This window comes from Cebus imitator, unplaced genomic scaffold, assembly GCF_001604975.1.
Source record: "Cebus imitator isolate Cc_AM_T3 unplaced genomic scaffold, Cebus_imitator-1.0 Scaffold38, whole genome shotgun sequence".
In the NCBI taxonomy this organism is placed as follows: Eukaryota; Metazoa; Chordata; class Mammalia; order Primates; family Cebidae; genus Cebus; species Cebus imitator.
The window spans coordinates 9,716,935-9,741,793 of record NW_016107353.1 but is presented as its reverse complement, the minus strand read 5'-3'; the positions used below and the strand labels follow the sequence as shown (position 1 = coordinate 9,741,793).

At 38.2% G+C, this 24,859-nt stretch overlaps 2 protein-coding genes across 5 annotated transcripts in view; one reads left to right on the top strand and one right to left on the bottom strand.

The window, feature by feature from the left end:
• PACC1 (proton activated chloride channel 1) overlaps positions 1-10,468 on the top strand; it is a 46,829-nt gene extending 36,361 nt beyond the window's left edge. Inside the window, exons 8-9 of one of the 3 annotated variants that reach the window (XM_037737427.1) lie at positions 6,164-7,187; positions 8,678-10,468. In XM_037737427.1, coding sequence (XP_037593355.1) covers positions 6,164-6,325 — 162 coding nt within the window. In that variant the 3' untranslated portion in view covers positions 6,326-7,187; positions 8,678-10,468. Of the gene's footprint in view, positions 1-6,163; positions 7,188-8,673 lie in introns of those variants that run through there. The other 2 variants (XM_017525277.2, XM_037737428.1) reach the window with 2 other exon arrangements.
• The window catches only part of PPP2R5A (protein phosphatase 2 regulatory subunit B'alpha), a 64,002-nt gene continuing 48,552 nt past the window's right edge, over positions 9,410-24,859 (bottom strand). Inside the window, exons 5-13 of one of the 2 annotated variants that reach the window (XM_017525275.2) lie at positions 20,297-20,427; positions 18,917-18,976; positions 17,805-17,913; positions 17,078-17,131; positions 14,314-14,364; positions 13,921-14,040; positions 13,704-13,831; positions 12,498-12,599; positions 9,410-10,645 (exon numbers count right to left, since the gene is read on the bottom strand). In XM_017525275.2, the coding sequence (XP_017380764.1) occupies positions 10,513-10,645; positions 12,498-12,599; positions 13,704-13,831; positions 13,921-14,040; positions 14,314-14,364; positions 17,078-17,131; positions 17,805-17,913; positions 18,917-18,976; positions 20,297-20,427 (888 nt within the window). In that variant the 3' untranslated portion in view covers positions 9,410-10,512. The remainder of the gene's footprint in view (positions 10,646-12,497; positions 12,600-13,703; positions 13,832-13,920; positions 14,041-14,313; positions 14,365-17,077; positions 17,132-17,804; positions 17,914-18,916; positions 18,977-20,296; positions 20,428-24,859) is intronic. The other variant, XM_017525276.2, reaches the window with a different exon arrangement.

Below are 24,859 nucleotides of genomic sequence, written 5' to 3'. Positions count from 1 at the left end.
TTTTTTTGGTCTGATTTTATTTATTTGGGTCTTCATTCTGTTTTTCTTAGTCTGGCTGAAGGTTTATTGATTTTGTTGATCTTTTCAAACAACTAACTTTTCATTTTAGTTTCATTTATTTCTTTTGATCATTATTCTGATAAATTTGGGTTTGGTTTGTCCTTTTCTAGTTCTTTGAGGTGATCATTAGCTTATTTGAAATCACTACTTTTTTTGATGTAGGCATTTATTATAAACTTCCCTTTTAGTACTGCTTTTGCTGATCTCATAGGCTTTGGTATGTTTTTTCCATTTTCATTTGTTCAATAAATTTTAAAATTTCCTTCTTAATTTCTTCATTGACCTTTGGTCACTAAGGAGCATCATGTTTAATTTCTACGTATTTGTACAGTTTCCAAAATTCCTTATTATTGATTTCTACTTTTATTTCATTGTGGTCAGACAAGATACTTGATATGATTTTGATTTTTCTGAATTAGTTGAGACTTGTTTTGTAGCCCAACAGATGGTCTTCCCTGGAGAATGTTCCATGTGCTGATGAAAAAAATATGTATTCTGTAGCAGTTATATGAAATGTTCTGTAAATGTCAGTTAGGTCCATTTGGTCTAGAGTAATAGTTTAATTCCAATGTTGTTGATTTTCTGTCTAGATAATCTGTCCATTGCTGTAAGTGGGACACTGATGTCCCCCACTATTATTGATTGCAGTCTGTCTCTCCCTTTAGATTTATTAATATTGGCTTTATGTATTTGGTTGCTCTGATGTTGAGTGCATATATATTTATGGTTGTTACATCTTCTTGTTGAATTGACTCCCTTATAATAATGATCTTTGTCTCTTTTTCCAACTTTTGACTTGAAGTCTATTCTATCTGCTGTAGGTATAGTTACACCTGTTTTTTGTTTGTTTTTTTTTTAAACGTTTGTGTGGGATGTCTTTTTCTATCCCTTCACTTTCTTTTTTTCCCCCCTGAGATGGAGTCTTGCTGTCTTGCCCAGGCTGGAGTGGCATGATCTTGACTCATTGCCACCTTCGCCTCCCGGGTTCAAGCAATTCTTCTGCCTCAGCCTCTTGACTGGTGGGATTACAGGCATGTGCCACCACACCTGGCTTATTTTTGTATTTTTAGTAGAGAAGGGGTTTTGCCATGTTGGCGAGGCTGGTCTCAAACTCCTGACCTCAGGTGATCCACCCACCTTGGCCTCCCAAAGTGCTGGGATTATAGGTGTGAGCTACTGTGCCTGGCCTATTTCTTCACTTTCAATCTGTGTGTCTTTATAGGTGAAGTATATGCTGTCTGGCAGCATACAGTTGGGTCTGGTTTTTAAATAAATTCAGCCACTATGTCTTTTAGTTGAAGAATTTGGTTGATTTACATTCAACATTATTATTGATAGAGAAGGACTTATTACTGCTATTTCGTTTTCTGGTTTTGTAACTTCATTCTTCTTATCGTCTTTGTGGGTAAATGATTGTTTCTTTAAATTCCTTGCTTTTTATTTTTATTCTCTCCATTATAGGTCTTTGCTTTATGGTTGCCATAGGCTTACAAAAAACACCTTGCAATTAAAACAAGTTATTTTAAACTGAGGACAACTTAACTTTGATCAGAAAGAAATAAAAAACTTTAAAAACTACACTTCAGCCTGGGCACAGTGGCTCACGCCTGTAATTCCAGCACTTTGGGAGGCCCAGGTGGGTGGATCACAAGGTCAGGAGATCAAGACCATCTGGGCCAACTTGGTGAAACCCCATCTCTACTAAAAATACAAAAAAACTAGCTGGGCGTGGTGGCACACACCTGTAGTCCCAGCTACTCAGGAGGCTGAGGCAGGAGAATTGCTTGAACCCAGGAGGCAGAGATTGCAGTGAGCCGAGATCACACCACTGCACTACAGCCTGGGTGACAGTGGGAGATTCCATCTCAAAAAAAGAAAAAAAAAAAACTAGATTTCAACTCTATTTTGACTTCTTCTTATATCTATTTATATTTTTATATTGCCTGTCTCTTAACAGATTGTTGCAGTTATTATTTTTGATCCATCTTTTAGTCTTCATACTAAAGAGATGAATGGTTTATACACCCCAGTTACAGGATTCTGATTTGTCTGTGTACTTAACTTTTACCAGTGAGTTTTATACCTTCAGATGATTTCTTGTTGCATGTTAGTGTCCTTTTATTTCAGATTAAAGAACTGCCTTTAGATTTTCTCATAAGAGAGTTCTAGTGGTGATTAATTTCCTCAGATTTTGTCTAGGAAAGTATTTCTACTTCATGTTTGAAGGATTCAGTAGCTTTGTGCCAGAATATCGCTGGGTACAATATTCTTGGTTGGCAGTATTTTTTTCTTCCCACTTCAGCACTTTGAATATGTCATCCCACTTTTTCCTGACATGTAATGTTTCCACTGAGAAGTCTGCTGCCAGATGTATCAAAGCTCCTTTATCTTGTCTGCTGCTTTTCTTTTACTGCTTTTAGGATCCTTTCTTTGCTTTGGCCTTTGAGGGTTTATTATATACTTTAGCGTAGTCTTATTTGGGTTGAATCTACTTGGTATTCTTTGACCTTCATGTACCTGGAATATTCATATCCTTCTCTAGACCCTCTTGTACCTGGATATTCATATCTTTCTCTAGGTTTGGAAACTTCTCTGCTATTATTTCTTTGGCTAAACTTTCTACCCCTATCTCTTTCTCTACTCCCTTTTTTAATACCGTTGACTCACCTTGTGAATGTTCTTTGTTCTTTCCTTTTTTTTTTTCATTTGTGTATTTTCAAATAACTTGCCTTTAAGCTCACTAATTCTGCTTGATCAATTCTGTGTTTGAGACACTGATGCATTTTTCAGTTTGTTAATTGTACTTTTCAGCTCTAGGATTTCTATTTGAATTTTTAAAAATTATTTTAATTTGTTGTATTTATCTGATAAATTTCTGAATTGAGTCTTTGTATTTCATTGAAGTTCTTGGAGTTTCCTCAGGACAGCTTTTTTGAATTCCCTGAGCAGTCACATATCTCTGTCTCTTCCAGATTGGTCACTGGCTCTTTATTTAGTCTGTTTGATGAGGTAGTATTTTTCTGAATTTTTCTGGTGCTCATGGGCATTGATGACCTAGGTATTTATTTCAGTCTTCACAGTCTGCCCTTGTGTATACACATCTGTTTCAGAGGTTTTTCTACAAAATGAAAAGGGACTGATGATGAGTTCCCTAAGTGTGTGGTCACTACTGCTGTTTGAGCACTAGAGGGCAGTCTAAGCCAAGTTACACTGTGACCATCTTGCAGACTTCTAGATACCCAGCTCTGATGTATGTGGGGAGGATGAGAGAGAATGCCTGGGGGTTCCCAGGCAAAGTCCCTTGCTCACTTTGATCTCTTTCCCTCAAGGGGAAGGAGTTTCTCTCTGAGCTGCCTGGAGTTGGGGAGGGGTAAGGCCGGTACTCTCATGGCTCCTATATCAATGCAATACTGGGGTTTGCCTAAGGCAACTTTAGTCATCCAGTGATGAAGCTGTCTGGGGTTTGGGTCCATCCCACTAGGGTGGCAGATTGCCTTTTGGCCATGGTGGGTTTAGAAGTGCTGTTTGGGAGCAATGGCCTATAATTAGGGGATTCAGGATTCTTCCTGGTGCTGTGTTTTTTACTGTGGCAGGGCTGGTACTAGGTTCCAAGGCAAAGTCCCTCATAGTCATCCCTCTCCTTTGCCCAAGCAGGAGTGTTTCACCATGCTGTACTGCCTGGATTTGAGGCAGCTTGTGGATCATATCTCACACCTGTAGATTCCCAGACCAGTGCAACACCAGGGCTGTAATTGCTGTGGCCTGGCTGCCATTGAAATTATTTGGGGCCCAAAGCCACTTTATTGTAAAGTGGGTCCAGACTTGGTTTCCTCCCACTGGAGTGGCAGATGTTGCTGTGATCTGGGGTGGGCCTAATACTCTTTTCACGGGCTCTAGCCTGGAATCGGGACCTCAGAATTCTGCCTGGTGCTGTGTTCCCTGTGGAGTTCCTATGCAAAGTCCTAGACTCACTTCCCTCTCCCAAGCTCACAGATTCTCTCTGCTGTGCTGCCTAGGGTTGGGGGAGGGGTGTGTAGAAAATATGAGACCCTCCTTTCTATCTTCTTCAGTGTGTCTTTTCCTGTTACTATACTAAGCCAGATACTGTGATCTCTCACCTGATTTTTTGGCTCTTATTTAGATACATTTTTACATGGATAGTTCAGTGTGGTGTTCCTGCAGAGGACTATCACTGGAGGGTTCTCTTTAGCCATCTCTGGCTACACATCCTCTAATGTCAAATTCTGACTGATGATCTTGGAAGGGCAGGAATAATTGGACAGCTTTGCTAAAGGAACATTCATGACACACTGTCCACCAGAGCCAGGCCCAAATCTAGTATTAACTGGCATTGAGGTCATCACAATATGTCCTGACGTGATCGTGGCTTATGAAAAACAGTTTCATAGCTGAGACCCAAACATGTTAGTTTCCAACCCCAGGCGGGGATTCTGTGATATGGATGTGCTTGTTCCACTATCACCCACTAACTACAACTATTAATTATGGATTGGCAAGGCTGTGTATGCAGAGGGATGTGCAGAGACTTACTGAATCAAGACTGGGGAAATGAGCTTGCAGCTTGTCGTGTAAATGTGTGATGAACCATTTTTTAACCTTCTATATTCAGTATGAGGTACCTATTATGGGCCAAGTGGAGCCCAGTACCTGAGGCATGCTTTACTCAGCTTCACAACAGTCCTATAAACAGTGGTGGTGTCACCATTTTGCATATGTGAACACTGAAGAGCATACTAAGGTCACCCTGCTAAATTTAGCTTATAAGTATTTTATTTGGGAGGCCAAGGTGGGTGGATCACGAGGTCGAGATCAAGACCATGCTGGCCATGATGAAACCCTGTGCCTACTAAAAATACAAAAAATTAGCTGGGTGTGGTGGTGTGCGGCCTGTAGTCCTAGCTACTCAGGAGGCTGAAGCAGGAGAATCACTTGAACCCAGGAGGTAGAAGCTGCAGTGGGCTGAGATGGCACCATTGTACTACAGCCTAGGGACAGAGCAAGACTTTGTCAAAAAAAAAAAAAAAAGGCATTTTATTTTTACCAGATGGTGGTAGAAGTCAGAAATCCAAGATAAGACCTCTGCCTTAAAGAGATTAACATTTAGTGAGAGAACCACCTCTTGCTTTAAATTATTGATTCCAGACTAGTTTTAATGATAGGATAGGAGTTCATTGGATAAATAGCTCTGCTGAAATCCAGCAAGGATTTTAGCTTAGTGGTAAGGGAAAGCTCTGAGACTTTAAAGGATGAGTAAATCTAGACAGGAGGAAAGCATCACAGATGGGGAATAAGAGCAGAGGCCTCAAGGCAGGAATCCTCCCTCTGAGTTTGGGAGGAAAGACAGCCATTGGACTAGAAACGAGGAAATACTTGAGACTAAGGTAACTATGAGATGGGAACAAGAGGAGCTGACTTTTTTTTTTTTTTCCCCCCGAGACAGAGTTTCACTCTTGTTACCCAGGCTGGAGTGCAATGGCGCGATCTCGGCTCACCGCAACCTCCGCCTCCTAGGTTCAGGCAATTCTCCTGCCTCAGCCTCCTGAGTAGCTGGGATTACAGGCACGCGCCACCATGCCCAGCTAATTTTTTGTATTTTTTAGTAGAGACGGGGTTTCACCATGTTGACCAGGATGGTCTCAATCTCTTGACCTCGTGATCCACCCGCCTCGGCCTCCCAAAGTGCTGGGATTACAGGCTTGAGCCACCGCGCCCGGCCGAGCTGACCTTCTTATGGATTGAGTATAGATGCAGGGAAATTTGTCTCAAAGCAAGGTCACATATGGTTGGATTAGGTCACAAAATTAAAATTGCATATCTTATTTGTGCAGAGCTTTTTTGAAAAACAGCTTTCTATCAGAATCACTTTATCATAGGGAAGGCATAGTATTTTTCTCCTCAAACTGAGCTGTAGACATTAAAAGTATGGTCTGAATGAAGTATAGAGTTCTCACAGTTTCAGAATGTAAGTAATTTTCTTACAGTCCTAATAATTTGGGAAGGGCTCTTGACAATAACACTGTAACTTAAGAATCAAGACTGAAGCAAACCAGTAATCCTATGTTTGTTTCTGTTTGCTTCACAGATAATCACTGCCAATCCTTGGAACACAATTGCTCTTCTCTGTGGGGCCTTCTTGGCATTATTTAAAGCAGCAGAGTTTGCGAAACTGAGTATAAAATGGATGATCAAAATTAGAAAGAGATACCTTAAAAGAAGAGGTCAGGCAACAAACCACATAAGCTGAAGTCACCTCACAATGTTTACAGAACTGCCCACATCAATGGGAGTTGTCATCACTTCCACTTTATAAACCGAGCTATCAACAATCCTGTACTCACTTGAAGAAATGGGGCCTTGCTGGGAGGAACAACATGTCAAACTGGAACTTCTAACCTGGCTCCCAAAGAGACTGTGTAGAGCCTAATAGAAAAGACCTAATGGATAACCTGAAAGTTAGTTAAATATTTAAATTATTAATGAACTTTTTAAAGAGCTGGCCAATGACTTTATTGAATAGAGTTTGTGGAAGATGCCTTTCTTCCTGTTTGGTTCATTGTATTTTATTAGGTTAAGCTCTAATAGGGTAATGAAGGCTCTACTTTTCACCTTTTAAAAGTGGACAGAAGAGTGTGATTTTCTTTTTCCAAAAATCCGGACTATCAAGATGTGCAGGTCATGCTTCGGAGCATATGCACTGTACACAAAGGCAAAGAAGCCTGTAACTTTGGCATCATCTGCCATTGATGTCCAGCCTCTGATATGCTCTTTGTTAAAGGTTAAATGAGACTTTAAATCTACTTGAAACTAGTAATTAAGTTTCTTAATGGACTGACTAGCCACCTACTTGTCTGGCTAGAATGTTTGTTGATGTATGAGTTTAGATTAACGTTCAGAAGCACTAGGACAGATGTACATAGTAGGTGCCTACTCAGCGTATTTTGATGATTTCATTAACAGGTAAATAAAAGGTTAATACAAAAGGAATGAGTGTGACAGTATGAATATCTGCTAAATCATCAGGCACCAATTCTCTCATTTGGTGACTTCCAAAAACAAAAAGCTAGTGTGAGTCTGGACTCCCAAGATGGATGGATCTGACTCTCAAGGTATGTTCTAACTGCTTCCAGGGAAGGGTTTATTGGGCACGGCAACTGATGGCAGGTGTCCAGGAAGAGTGACCTGGTGCCCTCGAGTAAGCTTGGTTAACTCTTTACTGTGTTTACAAAACCACCCATCATCTGAGGAAGGGGCACACACAGTATGACTCTGAAAGCTTTTAGCCTAGCCTTTGACAGGGATAAGTATGCATTTAAAAAAAAAAAGTCTAGATTATTGTTTACATTAAGATTCTAAAAATTGTTTCCAGAGTTTTAAATTGTTTATGTACCTGTTACCTCAAAGATGACTTGGTGGCATTTTCTAAATTTTGTAATCTGGCTTCTGATAATCCAAAGGGAATAATTCAAATGTATGAATAGACATTTTAAATTGTCTTGTGTCCAGGAAGAAACTTTTTCGGTTGAATGATTACTAGTGAACTGTGTAAAGAAATATTCCCTGTCACTTTTCTGCTCCACAGAGGCATGAGAATAATTTGGGTTTTAGCCTAGGTCTCTTTAAAAAAATCTTATTTTAGCAGGGCAAATGCAAAGCCAGGCATAAAAGCTTACATTAACAGTACTGACAAAAAGGGAGCTGTGTTTTCTTAAAGTGTGTCTAACAGTGATATGTCACTTTTTTTTTGAGACAGTGTCATTCACTCTGTTGTCCAAGCTGGAGTGCAATGGCGCGATCTCAGCTCACTGCAACCTCCGCCTCCTGGGTTCAAGTGATTCTCCTGCCTCAGCCTCCCAAGAAGTTGGGATTACAGGCATGTACCACCAGGTCTGGCTAATTTTTCTATTTTTAGTAGAGACGGGGTTTTACCACATTGTCCAAGCTGGTCTCCAACTCCTGAGCTCAAGTAATCCACCTGCCTCAGCCTCCCAAAGTGCTGGGATTACAGGCATGAGCCACTGTGCCCGGCCAATGACTTTAATATTACTTAAATATCTAATAAAATGTTTCAATGAACATACTATGTTTTCTATACTGTAGAAAGTTGAGGTCAGGCGTGGTGGGTCATGCCTATAATCCTAGCACTTTGGGAGGCTGAGACGGGTGGATCACCTGAGGTCAGGAGTTCAAGATCAGCCTGACCAACATGGTGAAACCCTGTCTCTATTAAAAATACAAAAATTAGCCACTGTGGTGGTACGTGCCTGTAATCCCAGCTACTCAGGAGGCTGAGGCAGGAGAATCACTTGAACCTAAGAGGCGGAGGTTGCAGTGAGCTAAGATCACACCACTGCACTCCAGCCTGGGCAACAAAATGAGACTCCATCTCAAAAAAAGAAAAGAAAGGTTGAGAGACCTACTAAATGTGCTTTCATGTAAGTACATAATTAGGAAGTGAACGATTTCTTTTCAGAGAAAAAAACTTTTATTGGCTGTAACCTTTCAAAATCTACTCTGGCTTCTCTTCAGTAAAAGAAATATACCTAAACCTTCTACAGAATAGACATTTAGACCTAACCTTCACTTTCTGGAAAGGCAGGTGTTTGCCTTTTCCTTCTCTTTTGTGTAGGATCATCCTTTTAATCACCCAGCTGTGCTGTCGACAGCTGTCAGCAATACGGGCTGGCCCTGCGTGAGTGTAGAGAATCTGGAAGGAACACCTTAACCTGATGGCCATGACAAGGTGACTCTACAATACCTATTACTTGAGAACAATAAAATAGGAGCCTTTGTACTAAAAGGAAGAATTCTGGTTATCTTGCTTTTGGTACAGTGCTTTCATGATGACCTGGGAGTAGTGTGCAGACCCTATGCTAGAGTTTTTAACTGATAACTCCTGACCTCAGGTGATCCACCCGCCTCAGCCTCCCAGAGTGCTGGGATTACAGGCGTGAGCCACCACATCTGGCCAAGAATGTCTGATTTCTAACTGTGCCACAGGTTCCCTGGTCTTCACTAGAAGTGCTATTTATTATGGATTATGAAAAACTAGCTTCAAAGTAAATTAAACCTATCCTCTAAACATACAAGGACATAAAGATGATGGAGGGGTACTCTAGAACTTAGAATTTTCTACAAATATTCTGTGAAATAGGTATTTTCATAAAAGGCTAGAACACTCAACCTTGGCACACAATCTTCTTATTTTTAAATTAGACTTCATCCCACAATTTGTCTTAAAAGTTTCTATAAATATATGTATGTATGTAAAAAAGGGGGCAGGCTTCTCAGTGTATGCCTAAGCTTAGAGCTAAAAGAAGCAAAGATGACATAAGGCAAAATACAAACATAGACTTTATTAAATGCTGCTCAATCCCCCAATGAAGATCTTTCATTACAAAACAGTTTTCCACACAACTGCAAGTTAAGAGATTGGAATGGTACTCTGGTAACAAAAGATGTGAGAAATACTTGACCAAGTAAAAACATACAAGACCTCTATATAGTCAGCCTTTTCAGAGCTCTACAGAGGAAACCTACTGCATTTCCTTTAAATAAAGCCAGGCAGTGACAACTAGTGCTCTGTATCACCACACTACGGGACTCAAAGCCTCCATCCGTGGGTCAGGAGGGACTAGGTGAAGGGGAGGTCCTGAGGACTGGAAAGGCCCTGCCTTCAGCCTTTGAGAGGAAGAGGAGGAATGAATTGAGAGGCAAGCTAAGTAACTGACCTGACCTGCCTCTACCCATCTGTCACCACTGTGGGGAATTGCAGAGGAAGGGGGATATTCATGAGGAAAAATCTGAAGAATTCTGGTTTACTTACTTTCCCAGCTTTTATTTATATGTTGTGCTTTTAAAAGCCTGGAGATTTAAGGTTTTGCCTAAATTCCAGAGTACAGTAATATCTTTATTGAGGGAGGGGTTAATGCAGGTAATTCCCCCCATCATATTTCTGGGTGAGACAAAGAGAAGGGTAAGGATGATACCTTAGTTTTATTTTAGGAAGTATTCTTTTTCCTAGGCTGTAACTAAGGTTTGCAGCAGTGTGAAAAGCACATTATAAAAGGGAAAAATATACAGAGCAGATTACCATACCTATGTGCAACACAATCAAGAATTCAAGTCATAATTCTTACCACTCCCATAATTATCTCACTGATATCATAGATGATAAGATTCATTTCTATGAAACTTCAGAAGTGACACAATAAATCCAATGATTAGACAAAGGTTACAATATACTGTGGCCATGATACAGCACAGGGCTATGTTTAGTCCATATATTTTTCAATTTACAGTTGCCAGAAAAAAATTGGCCTTTTAATTATATTATACTGATGAGGTTTGTTTTGTAATTTTTACATATTTCAAAAAAAAAAAAAAAAAAGCATACAAAACTGTGCCTATCTGGCAGAGGTGGGAGGATTTTTTTTATTCGGCACTTGTATTGCTGAGAATACTGTGCATGTTGTAAGCACTATTCTGTTTTTCTAGAGCTTTCTTTAGCTTTAGCTCCTCTAATTTTTTCCATAATTCTTCACGTTCCAATTCCTTCTTTTTCTCTCTGTAGATAAATCAAAATTTTTGTGATCAGAAATTATTTCAGAACCCAAAAAGAGGTGCTGTTTGACAGTTTACTGGAGAACACATGGCTCACCCACATTTCACTTAAATCCCTCTGCTAAAGCTTGAGTCCACTTACCTGGAGCACCTAACTTCTTCCTGTCACTCTCCTAAATGTACCGAGTCTGTGCATCTCCTGTACCAACTAGACATTACCATTTGCTTTGTGTCCCCTACACGTTATCACTGCCATGACACTGTACTTTATAGTCAACAAAGTACTTATATGCTAATTTTCTCACATAAACATCTTGCGGTTGCTGTAGTAGTCCCATCACTATTACAAAGGCTGAAGGGGCTGGCCACTAGGTCAGTAGGAAGCACATCCTTCACCAAACCAGACAGAAGCCACATCCTTTTGCTACTAACAGCCACATCTCTAACCACTAACCAGTTTGTATCTTACTCTCTCTTGTCTTTTACATGTCAAATGAAAACTTTAGTTTCAGTAGTCTCTCTCTAAAACAAAATGACAGTCAAAATATTTCGTATGTCATTTCAACTACTTACTATCAGTTCTAAGGAAAACATTTCTGAATAACTTGAACAGACTATTCTGAAAGGCTACATGAACATGTGAAACATGGGCTTGTAATTCTACAGTTACAAGTTAAAAGGACAAATCCTTTTAAAGGATTTGCTGATTTATGCAGATAAGAAATAATAATTATATTCTTAGTCATGTAAAATACATATTTTTCAAATACACGTTTCTTATGATCCTCGTCATCTTATTTTTCTTCCCATTGCTTCCTAAGGCTCAAAATGTGGACTTAATTTCTATTCCTGCCTGAATGCTGCTATTTAAAGGAAATAATGCACTGAGTTAGTTATTAATGGACTAGATGGCTTTGAAGAAAGGCTATCCATTTTCTTCTTTAAGATAACCATAACTAGGAACTTGTCAAAATAGATCAGCTTTTCTAAACAGAACAGGTAATATGCTTATTAGAAGTAAATGGTAACTATTATCCCCAAATGCTGGGTGGGCTCAGGTACACTGGTCATTAACCACTTAAGTTTAAGACAGCCCTTCTTGAGTTTGAAATAAATATACGAGAAGGAAGTAATTCTTGAAAGATTATTTTATAGTAATTTATGAAATTCTCAAAAAAGAGGTAATCACTAAGCCATGTTCCTAAAGACTGATATGTGCTAACATTTATACTGTAAAATACATATTACTGCAAGAACAACATATTAATAGTACCCTAAGCCATAAATATATCATTATGTGACTTCTCTCCTCCCAAAGGAGAACTATGCTGACTTTAAAATACCACCTCTGATAATCTACAACGTAAGAATTACCTACTGCTAGCAAAGAACAGCTGAAGAGTAAAGCTCACTTTGGAAGCCCACGTGGACAAAAGGATTTTTATAAATGTAGGGATAAAAAATCAAATTGATATTTAAAATTCAGCATAAATTATATTTCATATGCAGATGCTAACAGACTAAGGAAATCTAAGGCTCAGAATGAGATAAACAGAGGATTTATGATCCACATTAAAATCATAATCTAACCATTAGGGGAAGTAAATTATGTAACCACCCTCAAAAATAAATGTTACTGCTTTTTCTGCTTTAACAAATTTACAAAGATACTGGGGCTACTTTATCTGGAAATGACTTATGTGTTAAAAAACACTTTCACATTGTAATGTTTACTATAAGGTAATTAACTTCTTAAATATGAAAATTTGAACTTAGGGAAGATACCTTCCTGAACTCAATCACATTCAACTATCATGAAATGTATAGATAATTTTGTAATTCAAAATATCAAATACCTCTGTCTTTCAGCTTTGTATGAGCTAGTCAGGTCATCGAAAAGCTTGCCGTTCATTTCCATTAGGGTTTTCAGCACGTTGTATACCAGTGCTACAATGGTCCTAAAATGAAAATGAGCCAGTCCTGAGTTATAATACTGCTAACAGAGAGAAAATGTAACATTACGGTCTCCAAAATGGGTTAAAGGTTGGCTAATTCATTTAATCCATTTTAGAGATGATAAAACTGAGGTTCAAGAGGTTTGTAATATGCTCAAGGTCATATAGCAAGTGGTGGTAGAGACAATCTAAGCAAACAAATCCTTTCCACTTTAATGTGTACGTTAAACTTTAAAATGTTCATGGTTACCTTCATTTCTACTCTACAGTCTCATGTCTGAAATCTTGAGTAACAACATTAAAAGAAGACGACAAAGATCCAATGACAAAAACTTGAGTAGAAAGCAGTTTAAGGATGTTAAAGAAGTTAGAATATATATTACCCTGAGCACTTCAGCTTTCCCCTGAGACAGTGCTATTTATAGAGGTGAGACCATATACTGGGAGCAAATCAACACAACTCTGCATCAACGGAGTAGTTTGTGCGTCCTCCGAAAATGTTCAGTTGGTCTTCCCAACAGCTTTTGACCACATTCTGGTGCAGAATGCATACCAGATAGTTCAACCTCCAGGGAGATTTGCAATTTTAAATTGACGTTAAGGCTGGGTACAGTGGTTCATGCCTATAATCTCAGCACTTTGGGAGGCCAAGACGAGATGATTGCTTGAGCCCAGGAGTTTCAATCCAGCCTGGGCAATATAGTGAAACCTCATCTGCCCAAAAAAATAAAAATGAGCTAGGTGTGGTGGTGCACACCTGTGGTCCCAGCTACTCAGGAGGCTAAGGCAGGACTGTGTGAACTCAGAAGTTTGAGGCTACAATGAGCTATGATCACACCATTGCATTCCGGCCTGGGCAACAGAGCAAGACTCTATCTCCAAAAAATTTAAAGAATAAACTGACATTAATTAAGACCATATACTGAAGAACACACACACATATATTTATAACTTAATATATATAAAATACGGAACAGAATAAAACTGTGATGTTAACCTTGGAGTTAACATGAAACCTTGTTAACTAGGTTTCATGTATGAGTTAGGAAATCAATAACAAAAAGGTAAAAAAAAAAAAAAAAATGACCAATATAAAAGATACTTAACGGATTCCAGTGTTCTTTGGAAATTTTGTACAAACTGGCAAACATAATTGGTAGAATTTTATCAATGTTCTCCTCAATCAAACTAAGAATATATTCATTATTCCAGAAGTACAGTGCCCTTTCTGCAACCTAAAAAAGACATTCAGAGAAATGTCAAAGCTAAAATAGCAAAGAAACAATAGTGTAAAATAAAAATGGCTTCACTGAAAACATTGTACCTGAAAATGAGAACTGGATACACACTTGGATATCTGCTTGAAAAGTGGCTCTTCAATTTTTTTGAACTGTGTTGGTTCAATGACATCTAAGATTTCTTCAATTTCTCCTAAAAACATCACCTAGGTTAAAGAAATTTTATTTTAAGAAACATGATAAATTATGTGAAACTAATATTGAAACCATACAAATGCGAAGGTTAATCTACAGAGTATACAATGAGGAAAAAATGTCTGGATGGCACAGAGTTTACTCTAGCACAGGTCTTCTACCAAGTCTCTGTACATCTCCCGCTCTTACCAGCAGCAACACAGCCAGCCCAAAGCAAAATGGTTTATAGCCCTGGGATTGACAAGTTCTAGCAAAATGCACTACATTTAGTGAACAAAACTCACCTCTTTCTGACTGCAGGTTTTTGGCCAAAATTTCAGCAGTCCTCTGATCACCTGCAAAAAAGAAAAAGTTTAGTATGAATTAAACGATGAAGCTAGTTAATCCCAGGGTATTTTCCACAGCTGTGATTTTATCAACACTGATTCCAAAGAAAATCAATACTGTTTAATATATGTGTTTAAGTAGACTTTCTGCTCAGCTTTAGAATTTTATTAATTCAATAAATACTTACTGAGTGCCATTATGTACCAGATACTGTTTTAGATGCTAGGGACATACTAATGTACAAGACAGATGAGGTCTCTGGTTTTCAAGGAACTTACATTCTAATGGAGGAAGACCAATGCAAGTGATCAATTAAATACATAAATAAAACAATTTTAATACTATGTGCTACTTCTAAAAAAATAAAGGAAAATATAACTTGGGGGGGGGGTGACAGAGGGAAGTTATTTTAGGGAGAAACCTTAAGGAACAGATGATTCCTGTTATTTAAACCATTATGAAGCACAAAAAAAGCCAGATAGCTTCCCAGTCTATTTCATGGCTAGCACAATCTTCATAACCAAAATACATGAAACACGAGAGACTATTTTTATTTTTTGAGATGGAGTCTTGCTCTGTTGCCCAGGCTGGAGTACACTGGCATCATTGATCTCAGCTCACTGCAACCTCCACCTCCTGGCTTCAAGCAACTCTCTGCCTCAGCCTCCCAAGTAGCTGGGATTACAGGCACACATCACCACACCAAGCTAATTTTTTATTTTTTAGTAGACATGGGGTTTCACCACATTGGTCAGGCTGGCCTTGAACTCCCAACCTCAGGTGATCTGCCCGCCTCAGCCCCCCCAAAGTGCTAGAATTACAGGCATGAACTACCGTGCCCAGCCTCTATCTTTCATTCTTTTTTTTTTTTTTTGAGACGGAGTTTCACTCATGTTACCCAGGCTGGAGTGCAATGGCGCGATCTCGGCTCACCGCAACCTCCGCCTCCTGGGTTCAGGCAATTCTCCTGCCTCAGCCTCCTGAGTAGCTGGGATTACAGGCACGCGCCACCATGCCCAGCTAATTTTTTGTACTTTTAGTAGAGACGGGGTTTCACCATGTTGACCGGGATGGTCTCGATCTCTTGACCTCGTGATCCACCCGCCTCGGCCTCCCAAAGTACTGGGATTACAGGCTTGAGCCACCGCGCCCGGCTCTTTCATTCTTTAAAAAGCAATTGCCTATCTTCCTTATCTACCCCAAATTAATTTAGTAAAATTTTATTTGTATACTATTTACCAAGCATGAACCATGACTTCTCAATACATATTGTTCTGGATTCTTTTTCTGAATTCTAATGGGAGTTATCATGCATATATCATGGATTAAGGTTTTAAGACAGAGTATCACTCTGTTGCCCAGGCTGGAGTGCACTGGTACGAGCTCAGATCGCTGGAACCTATGTCTCCTGGATTCATGCAATTCCTGTGCCCTAGCCACCTAAGTAGCTGGGACTATAGGCGTGTGCCACCAGGCCCAGCTAATTTTTGTATTTTAACTAGAGGCAGGGTTTCACCATGTTGGCCAGGCTGGCCTCAAACTCCTGGCCTCAGGTTATCTCCCTGCCTCAGCCTTCCAAAGCGGTGGGACTACAGTTGTAAGCCACCACACCCAGCCAAGTTTCAATCAACTTAAGAGGTTTATATGGTTTCACGTGTAAACACATGGCTTCTAATTCTTCTGAATCGTCTTTTAAAACTGTTTACAGCTGTTTCTAGAAAAGACTAAATCTAAAAGTCAAAAAACTCAAAAAATTAAGGAGTAGAAAAATGTCTTGTTCATTTACACAAAGTTCAAGTGAAAGGGAGAATACTATTTAATTTTTTCAAGCATCCCTAGGGATAGCCTGAGACAGTTCATAATATAGGAAGTATATATACTTTAGTTTTAATCCTTCAACCCTTTGCCTTAACCACATATCAGGTTGCTGCTAAAGTAATTCAAAGTAATGGCAAAAGCTGCAATCACTTTTGCACCAAACTAATACTAGGTAAATATTTAGATTTAACAGGCCTAGAAAGCGTTCTCTCAAAATACTTCACCAAGGTTAAAATGTTTTCTATTCTTTTATACTTTTCTGTTTCACCCTACTTCATCTTTTGTTTTTCTTGAATCCTTGGAAATTTTCATAACTAATTATGTTTTCATTCTCTCCTGAATTTTCATTCTACAGGCAAATAACAGTAGAATTCAAGGACTAAAACTGCCTTGCTGGTTCATAGTCAACCTTTATTCCAATATTATATCTTATATCTTAATCACCAAAGGCAAGGAAATGTTTTCTATCCCTATTAAGTGGTTTATCATTAATGAGAGGCAAAAATTCAATTACTAAAGACAAAACAAAATTCAAGGGAATAGTAGTTTTGGGATCCTCAAAGTATGTTTTAATTCCAAAAGGTGAATGAAGATTTAAAAGATTATTGGTGAAGACACTATGCATATAAAATTTCACTGTGGTCATCTGATCCTACCATCACACATCTTAACTATTACATATTAGTAGTCATCTATATGTTGGTTATTCAAGACATAACTCACGAGAACTCTCCCTTCCTAACTCCTTCTTTGAATGCAGAATTAATCTCACATTTCTTCTTCTAAATGATTTTAGCTTAAGGTACATTCTCACTTCTATTTAATAACTATAAAAGCTATAAAAAGCTACAATGAAATGCTATTAATGGAGACCAAAAACATGAAAATAAATAGAACACTTACTGGCTCTGTTAGTGTTGTATCTTTCTCCAGGAACTGTACGACACAATATGCTAGCTAAAAGGTAAGGGACAATTTACAAATATTACTGAATGAAATAACATTTAATAAGTAGGATTTTTTATATTTAGCCAATATTTTCTAGACTGCCTCATTTTGACAAATTATTTCAATATATAAAAATATACTCACAACTGTGAAATTGTGAAATAACTCAAGTGTGAAAATATACTCACAATTGTCTAACTTTTTAGCCTTGAAAGTAACTTCAAGTTCAAAAAAGATTTTTTAGTAATTTCTGACTATAAAGTTAACTGAAATAAGACTAGAGCTAACAATTTAGTTTTTCAGCATGTTTCTACATGTATGCCTATGCTGATATGTTATTCTCTAAATATTAATAGAAGAGACCAAAATCTCTCTTAAGTCTAGGTTATTGCAGCTAGAAGAAACATTCGGTAGATATGTGGGATTTATTCAAAGTCACATAATTAGGTCAAGGCCTGGACACTTATATTTAAGTGTATATCTTACACTTAAAGTGTAAGTGTAAATACAGAAGTAATTGGTCTTAATAATGAAATATTTTAAAATGTAATAAAAACTTGGGTAATTTTATAAGCAAATTGCTTATACTTAAAACTGTCACCTCAATATTTTTCAATTTCTCTGCCTTTATATTTGCCTTTGAAATAATATTCATTTCATTTGAAATTTTTCTGAAACTTACCTGAGCATGAAACAAAGCTAATCCTTTTGCAGTATGCATAGGAATAAGAACCTTCATTAGAAATTGTTTATGTTCTGCTTTCAGTGGCAATGCAAAGCCATTGATAATACTGGAGGGAAAGAAAGGCAGGGGAAGGGTTAAGTAGTTACTACTTTGTTTCTAAAAGTTGTCATAACCATGAGTACATAAGGAACAGTGCTCTGCTTCAATCCTGGTGTTGCATGACTGTTCATCTTCAAACTACTTTAGGAAGACTATTTCTATGAATTCTGTTCCTCTAAGTCATGAGATGATCCCAAAAGAAAATCAGGACTATCAATTAATTCCCCAGTAATTTCTATCTTCATTTTCTATCATTTTCTGTCAAACCTGTCACTTTATGCATTGTCACCTTTATTGTTCCCCCAAAGCCTTCGGAGAGTCAATATCACGATATTGTTAGAATGTTCAGTATTTTCTGAAGTACATGGGTAGCTTTTTTTTTACTTTGTTGGATAATCTGAAATTAAGAAGTAGTTCTCTCCGCAGTCATTTTCTACTATTAATAAAGGAAACTGAAATCATTCTCTAAATAGTGATTTCAGTCTAAAATTCTCTTGTTAATACTGACATGTAGTGAGTAAGGAAGGCAAAGTGTTATGGCAAAAGGTGTTAAGAATTCAGTTGAGGCTGGGCATGGTGGCTCATGCCTGTAATTCCAGCACTTTCGGAGGCCTAGGCGGGTGGATTGCCTGAGGTCAGGAGTTCGAGACTAGGCTGGCCAACATGGTGAAACCCTGTCTCTTATAAAAACACACACAAAAAAATTAGCTGGGTACCTGTAATCCCAGCTACTCCAGAGGCTCAGGCAGGAGAATCACTTGAACCCAGGAGGCAGAGGTTGCAATGAGCCGAGATCACGCCATTGCACTCTAGCCTGGGCAACAAGAGCAAAACTCCATCTCAAAAAAACAAAAAAAAAAAAGAAAGAAAGAAAAGAATTAAGCTGAGAAACTATGTGCTCTATGTTTAAACTCTAAAATATGAAATAATTTCTCCAACCCCAGCTAAGATTTAATACATAAAACATTAGGTTACTTAATTCTTAAAATGAACAAAAAAACCTGACCTACCTTCCTAATATTTCAAGAAGTTCAGCAACACCATTGAAATGTTCTGTTTCATATATAAACCTAAATTTAAAATAAAGATAGAAGTAATGAAAATCAAACTTCAGAAAACTAAGAGAAACAGGCAGGAAGGTGAAAAAAATCAATCCAAAGGACAGCTATTAGAAACACACAAGCATGCTGTGGGTTTTCTTATAAGCTGTTTTGCCCCAAATCAGTTAATTCATATGAACCTTACAAAAGAAGATCTGTTTCCTACTGACTACATATGCCTTTGCCAAAACTCGCCATATGTGAAGATAACAGAATATCATTTCACCTGGAATATTCAACTTAATAATTTATAAGAAAGTTAAGTTTTCTCAAAGAAGTACTTTTCAAAATAAGAAACCTCTAATTACAGGGTAATCCAAGAGAAAAAGATCCATATGTAGTAAAGCCATTTTTATTCAGAAATTTCTTTAAACCTCTAACTATATGAGCTGCATAGCTTTCCAAGATTAGGGTTGCCTTTAAAGCAGGGGAACATAAATAGAAGAGGGCAGGTATTTGAAATGGGCTTAAGAAGTGAGATGGCAGAGAACTCGAGAAAGATGTTTCTCTCCAGAGGAGGCAGATATTACTCATCCCTAATTGTTGCAATGTGGGAATAGTAACCCAATTTTTGCCAGATCTTCAATTAATTAAAACAAACCAAACCTTAAGTGTGGGAGTTGTTATGAAATCTCCTGATCTGAAGCAACTACTTAACAGATTAATATTTATAAAGTACACTTGGCCCTCTGTATATGCAGGTTCTAGATCTGTAGTTGGCATTCAAACAACTACAGATCAAAAATATTTTTTGAAATAAATGCAAATTTAAAATATAGAATAACATCTATTTGCATAGTATTCACACTGTATTAAGTATTATAAATAATCTAGAGATAAAGTATACAGGAGGATGTGTGGACATTATATGCAAATACTATGCCATTTATATAAGGGACTTGAGCATCTTGGATTTTGGTATTAGCTGGGGCCCTGGAACCAATCCCCCACAGATACCGAGGGATGACTATAAGCAAATGATAGGCCCCATATAAGAGGACTGCTTGAGTTCAGGAGTTCCAGACCAGCCTGGGCTGTGCGAGACTTTGTCTCTACTAAAAGTAAAAAAAATTAGCCAGGTGTGGTGGTGCACACCCGTAGTCCCACTACTTGGGAAGCTGAGGCAGGAAGACTGAATCTGGGAGACAGAGGCTACAATGAGCTATGATCTCACCACTGCACTCCAGCCAGGATGACAGAGCGAGACCCCTGTCTCAAAAAACAAAAAAGAACTTGAATACAAGAAGACATGAAGGAGGAAAAGGTGCTACAAACAAATGATTAATTTACCTGAGGAAAATGTTGTTAATCTGTTTTCTGATGAATGCTCTTAATCCAAGAAATTTCCCATAAATTCGGTGCAGAACAGTCTTCAGGAAGTCACGTTCTCTGGGATCTTCACTATCAAAAAGCTCCAGGAGCTTTAAAAGAAATCTGAGAAATTACTTTTAAAAAATAATTGAGCTAAAGCTTTATTCTAATTTTGATTTTAAAGATTATCCATGAAATCTTTTAAAAATTTTTTAGAATTCTGACTTACCACACTGACTTTACTCTTGCTAAGTAATGAAGAAGCTGAGAGAATATTTTCTTCTCACTTATGTCACTTCAAAATATGACATTCACAATAAGTATAAATATTTCAAAAAGTAGTTTTTCTTTACGTTCCCACTGATTTTAAAATTCAATCCTACTCTTGAATACTAAACAGGCTCACAATTTTGGATCGTGAAAATTTAGGATTCTTAATGCTTTTTGATAGTCCCAACTACATAGAAAATCTTAAGTTTTTAGATTGCAAGTCATCAAATAGTTTTTAAAAAAATCCATGTGTAAATGTATATTTCTAGTTTACTAGAAAGATGTACACATTTATAAGACTTCTTTTTGTGAATTTACAATAAATTCAAGATAGTTACCATGCCAACAGTTGAAAAATTAATATTCCGTTATTAGAATAAAATATTCGTAGATACATACTAATAAGAGGAGAAATCATATATAAAAGAACACTGGAATAAAAGATGAGGACTACTTTTTTTTTCCAAAGACAGGGTCTTGCTCTGTAGCCCAGACTGAAGGGCAATAATGTAATCACATCTCACTGCAGCCCCGACCTCCTGGGGTCAAGCAATCCTCCTGCCTCAGCCTCCCAAGTAGCTGGGACTACAAGCACATGCCACCACCCCCAGCTAATTTTTACATTTTTTGGTAGAGACGGGGTTTTCACCATGTTACCCAGGCTGGTCTTGAACTTCTGAGTTCAAGCAATCTGCCCACCTTGGAGTCCCAAAGTCCAGGGATTATAGGCTTGAGTCACTATTGCCCAGCCTATAGTTTTCAGCTTAGCAAATAGTTGAAAATTTTTAAACCAGTTCAGCAATCAGCATTCTCCTGTACCTAAATTGGGCCAATCGGCAGTCTCCGAAATTCTGTACAACTTTTTAGCAAAGCCTGAGAGAAGAGACCTTTGAAAAAGTTAAAGTCAAAATCTCAAATTTCCATTTAAAATGGTAAAGAAACTTAATTTCTTCTGTCAAAAAAAGCAATACTATATTTTATGCATTGGATTTTCTTAGAAAAATATAAAATACTCTCTCTAGAGTACAAATATCTGTGAAGTTAAGGAATTTTATGTTCTGAACTTTCATGTTTAAAATTACAATAAAGATAGCAAGCTCTGAACCTCATCAGAAGTTCTTACTCCATTTTGTTTTGAATTATATATAATTGCTAACACATGCATCTGAAACCAGAGTGGATGAGTTAAGTCATATTTATATACTCCCAAAACAAGTGACATATTTTCCATTCTTTGTTTGGTGGGCTGTTAAGGCCTTGATGAGACTCCAGCAAAAAATATCTATGGAGTACGAGAATTTCTGTTAATATACCTAATAAATTCAGATAAAATTATTCTAATTAAAAATGACAGCCAGGCGCGGTGGCTCTCGACTGTAATCTCAGCACTTTGGGAGGCCAAGGCAGACTATCACTTGAGGTCAGGGATTTGAGACCAGCCTGACCAACATATTGAAACCCCGTCTCTACTAAAAATACAAACAAACCTTAGCCAGGCATGTCAGCACACCTATAGTCCCAGCTACTTGGGAGGCTGAGCCATGAGAATTGCTTGAACCCAGGAGGCAGAGGTTGCAGTGCACTCCAGCCTGGGCCACAAGAGCAAAAACAAAAACGCTAACCCAGGAGGTAGAGGCTGCAGTGAGCTATGATAACTTCACTGCACTCTAAACTGACAGACAGACTACAAAAGAAAAAAAAAGGGCAGTGGAGAGGCGGGCAGGCACAGTGGCTTATGCCTATAGTCCTGCAGCACTTTGGGAGGCTGAGGCAGGAGGATTGTTTGAGGTCAGAAGTTTGAGACTAGCCTAGGCAACATAGAGGGACAGTTAATTTTCATATTTTTTGTAAAGAAGAGGTCTCGCTATGTTGCCCAGGCTGGTCTCAAACTCTCAGCCTAACAATCCTCCTGCCTTGGCCTCCAAAATTGCTGAGACTACAGGTGTGAGCCAAGGCACCAAGTGAAAAAAAAGTTGTTGTTTTTTTTAATTAGCCAGGTTTGCTGGTGCATGCCTGTAGTCCTAGCTACTGAGGGAGGCTGAGGCAGGAGCATCGTTTGAGCTCAGGAGTTGGAGGCTGCAGTGAATTATGATCACACCACCACACCCCAGCTTGGGCAAAGAGGTGAGACTCTGGCTCCTGAAGGGGGCTTACCTACTCAGACACTCAAACTCAAGTTTCTAATGCTGGGTTTACTTGGAAGAAATGCTTTCAAATTAATAAAAGGAGCCCTTAATTGTTAAGGTTGTCAAGTCTAATTCTAGAATATAATTTAATACGAGTTGACCTTCAGGAGGAAAAGAGTAGAGAACAGTTGTTAGCTTTCCGTTTTGAATCTATTTAAAGAAATGCATTTTCAAATATTATAATTTAGATAAACAATTTAAAAATAGTAAAACAAAATGATAATCAGGAAGTTATGTTTCTTATTCTAGCTCTGATACTACTATCTAAATGCTTTTAAGGGTGATTCATAATCTTTGAGCCTATGTTTCTTCATTGATGAAGAACATTGAAACCAATTATTCTGGCCAGGTGGGGTAGCTCACACCTGTAATCCCAGCGCTTTGGGAGGCCAAGGTGGGCAGATCACCCACCTGTGGTCTGAAGTTCGAGACCACCTGCCCAACATGGCGAAACCCCATCTCCAAAAAAGTACAAAAATTAGCTTCATGTGGTGGCAGATGCCTGTAATCCCACCTACTCAGGAGGCTGCGGCAGGAGACTAGCTTGAACCCAGGAGGTGGAGGTTGCAGTGAGCCAAGATCGTGCCACTGCACTCCAGTCTGGGCAACAGAGCAAGACTCCACCTCAAAAAAAAGAAAGAAAGAAATCAACCAATTATTCTGTTATAAAGAAAATGCACTATCATGGTCAGAGAGCCTAGTTTAAATACTGATTATCCCCAGCTACTAGCTGTGTGAAATTAAATTTTATATAAAGAGCTAGACATGGTCTAGCTCTTTATATAAAAGCACATAAGAATAATATCTGGCACATTAAAAGTACTCAGAAAACCTTAGTTTCCTTCTTTCTTCTGAAATTCTCTGATTTGAACATAAATTGCAATCATGCAATTGTTCTCTTGAAATAAAGAATGTCCAAATTTAATAAAATTTTCTCCTGTTCTTACCACCTAACAAATCATTTTGAAATAGAAAATCTAAGAATTCTCATACATACTATTTATTAAAGCAACACCTAAGAATACGTCAGAGAAGTGATCTGTGAAAGCACAGCCATATAAACTGCTAAAAGCAATTATTGGGCCTTAGCTTCTCAGATAATTCAGGCATTTAAAGTAGAAGGGAGAAAATAGATCCTGCCCTACCAGTTTTCTTCTTGCTCCCCTCACACCACAAAATAATACAGCAGCCTAAATACCTCAGGCTCTAGACTAACAAAGCACTAAGGCAACTGTTCCCCTCAACCTGTTATTGTATTAAATACAGTTTCATAAGGCATTACTAGAGCCCCCTAATGTATCCCACACAAGAACTGCACAAGGAAATAAACAGGCATTCATTTGCAATTACCAAAATAACGTAACTCCATTTAATCTGATTTTTACTCATGATTAAAATGTACATGTTACTGTTAATACACACCTAATACTTCTTTATAGTTTATAAAGAGCTACTTCAGTGGTTGAAGGAAATATTTTAGGCTATGTTCTTCATTTATCAATCCTTCACAGCAACTGGTCAGAATACTTTATATGAGGTCAAGGGTAGTTATGAATGACCAAAAATGAGCTCTAATATGCCAAACTGACATTGGTAGAATCTTTATCATAGGGCACATACAAAGGTGGTCTGAAGGGTAGGAAGGGTCCTTGCAATGATTTTAATCTTGGCCTCAGCATCAAGTTCAGTATGGCTGATAAGTATTTCAAAGAGAAAACCTAGAAAGGTTTGGTCTACTTCACAATTTTCTTTGAGGCCAGCCAATTCCATATAGTTAAAAAGAGGCCTTTAGGCCAGTGCAGTGGCTCACACCTGTAATCCCAGCACTTTGGGAGGACGAGGCATGCGGATCCCTTGAGGAAAGGAGTTCAAGATCAAGTCTGGCCAACATGATGAAACCCTGTCTCAACTAGAAATACCAAAAAAAAAAAAATCAGCTGGGTTTGATGGCACATGCCTGTAGTCCCAGCTACTTGAGAGGCTGAGGCAGGAGAATCGCTTGAACTTGGGAGGTGAAGGCTGCAGTCAGCTGAGATTGCACCACTGCACTCCAGTCTGGGCAACAGAGCAAAACTCCCTCTTAAAA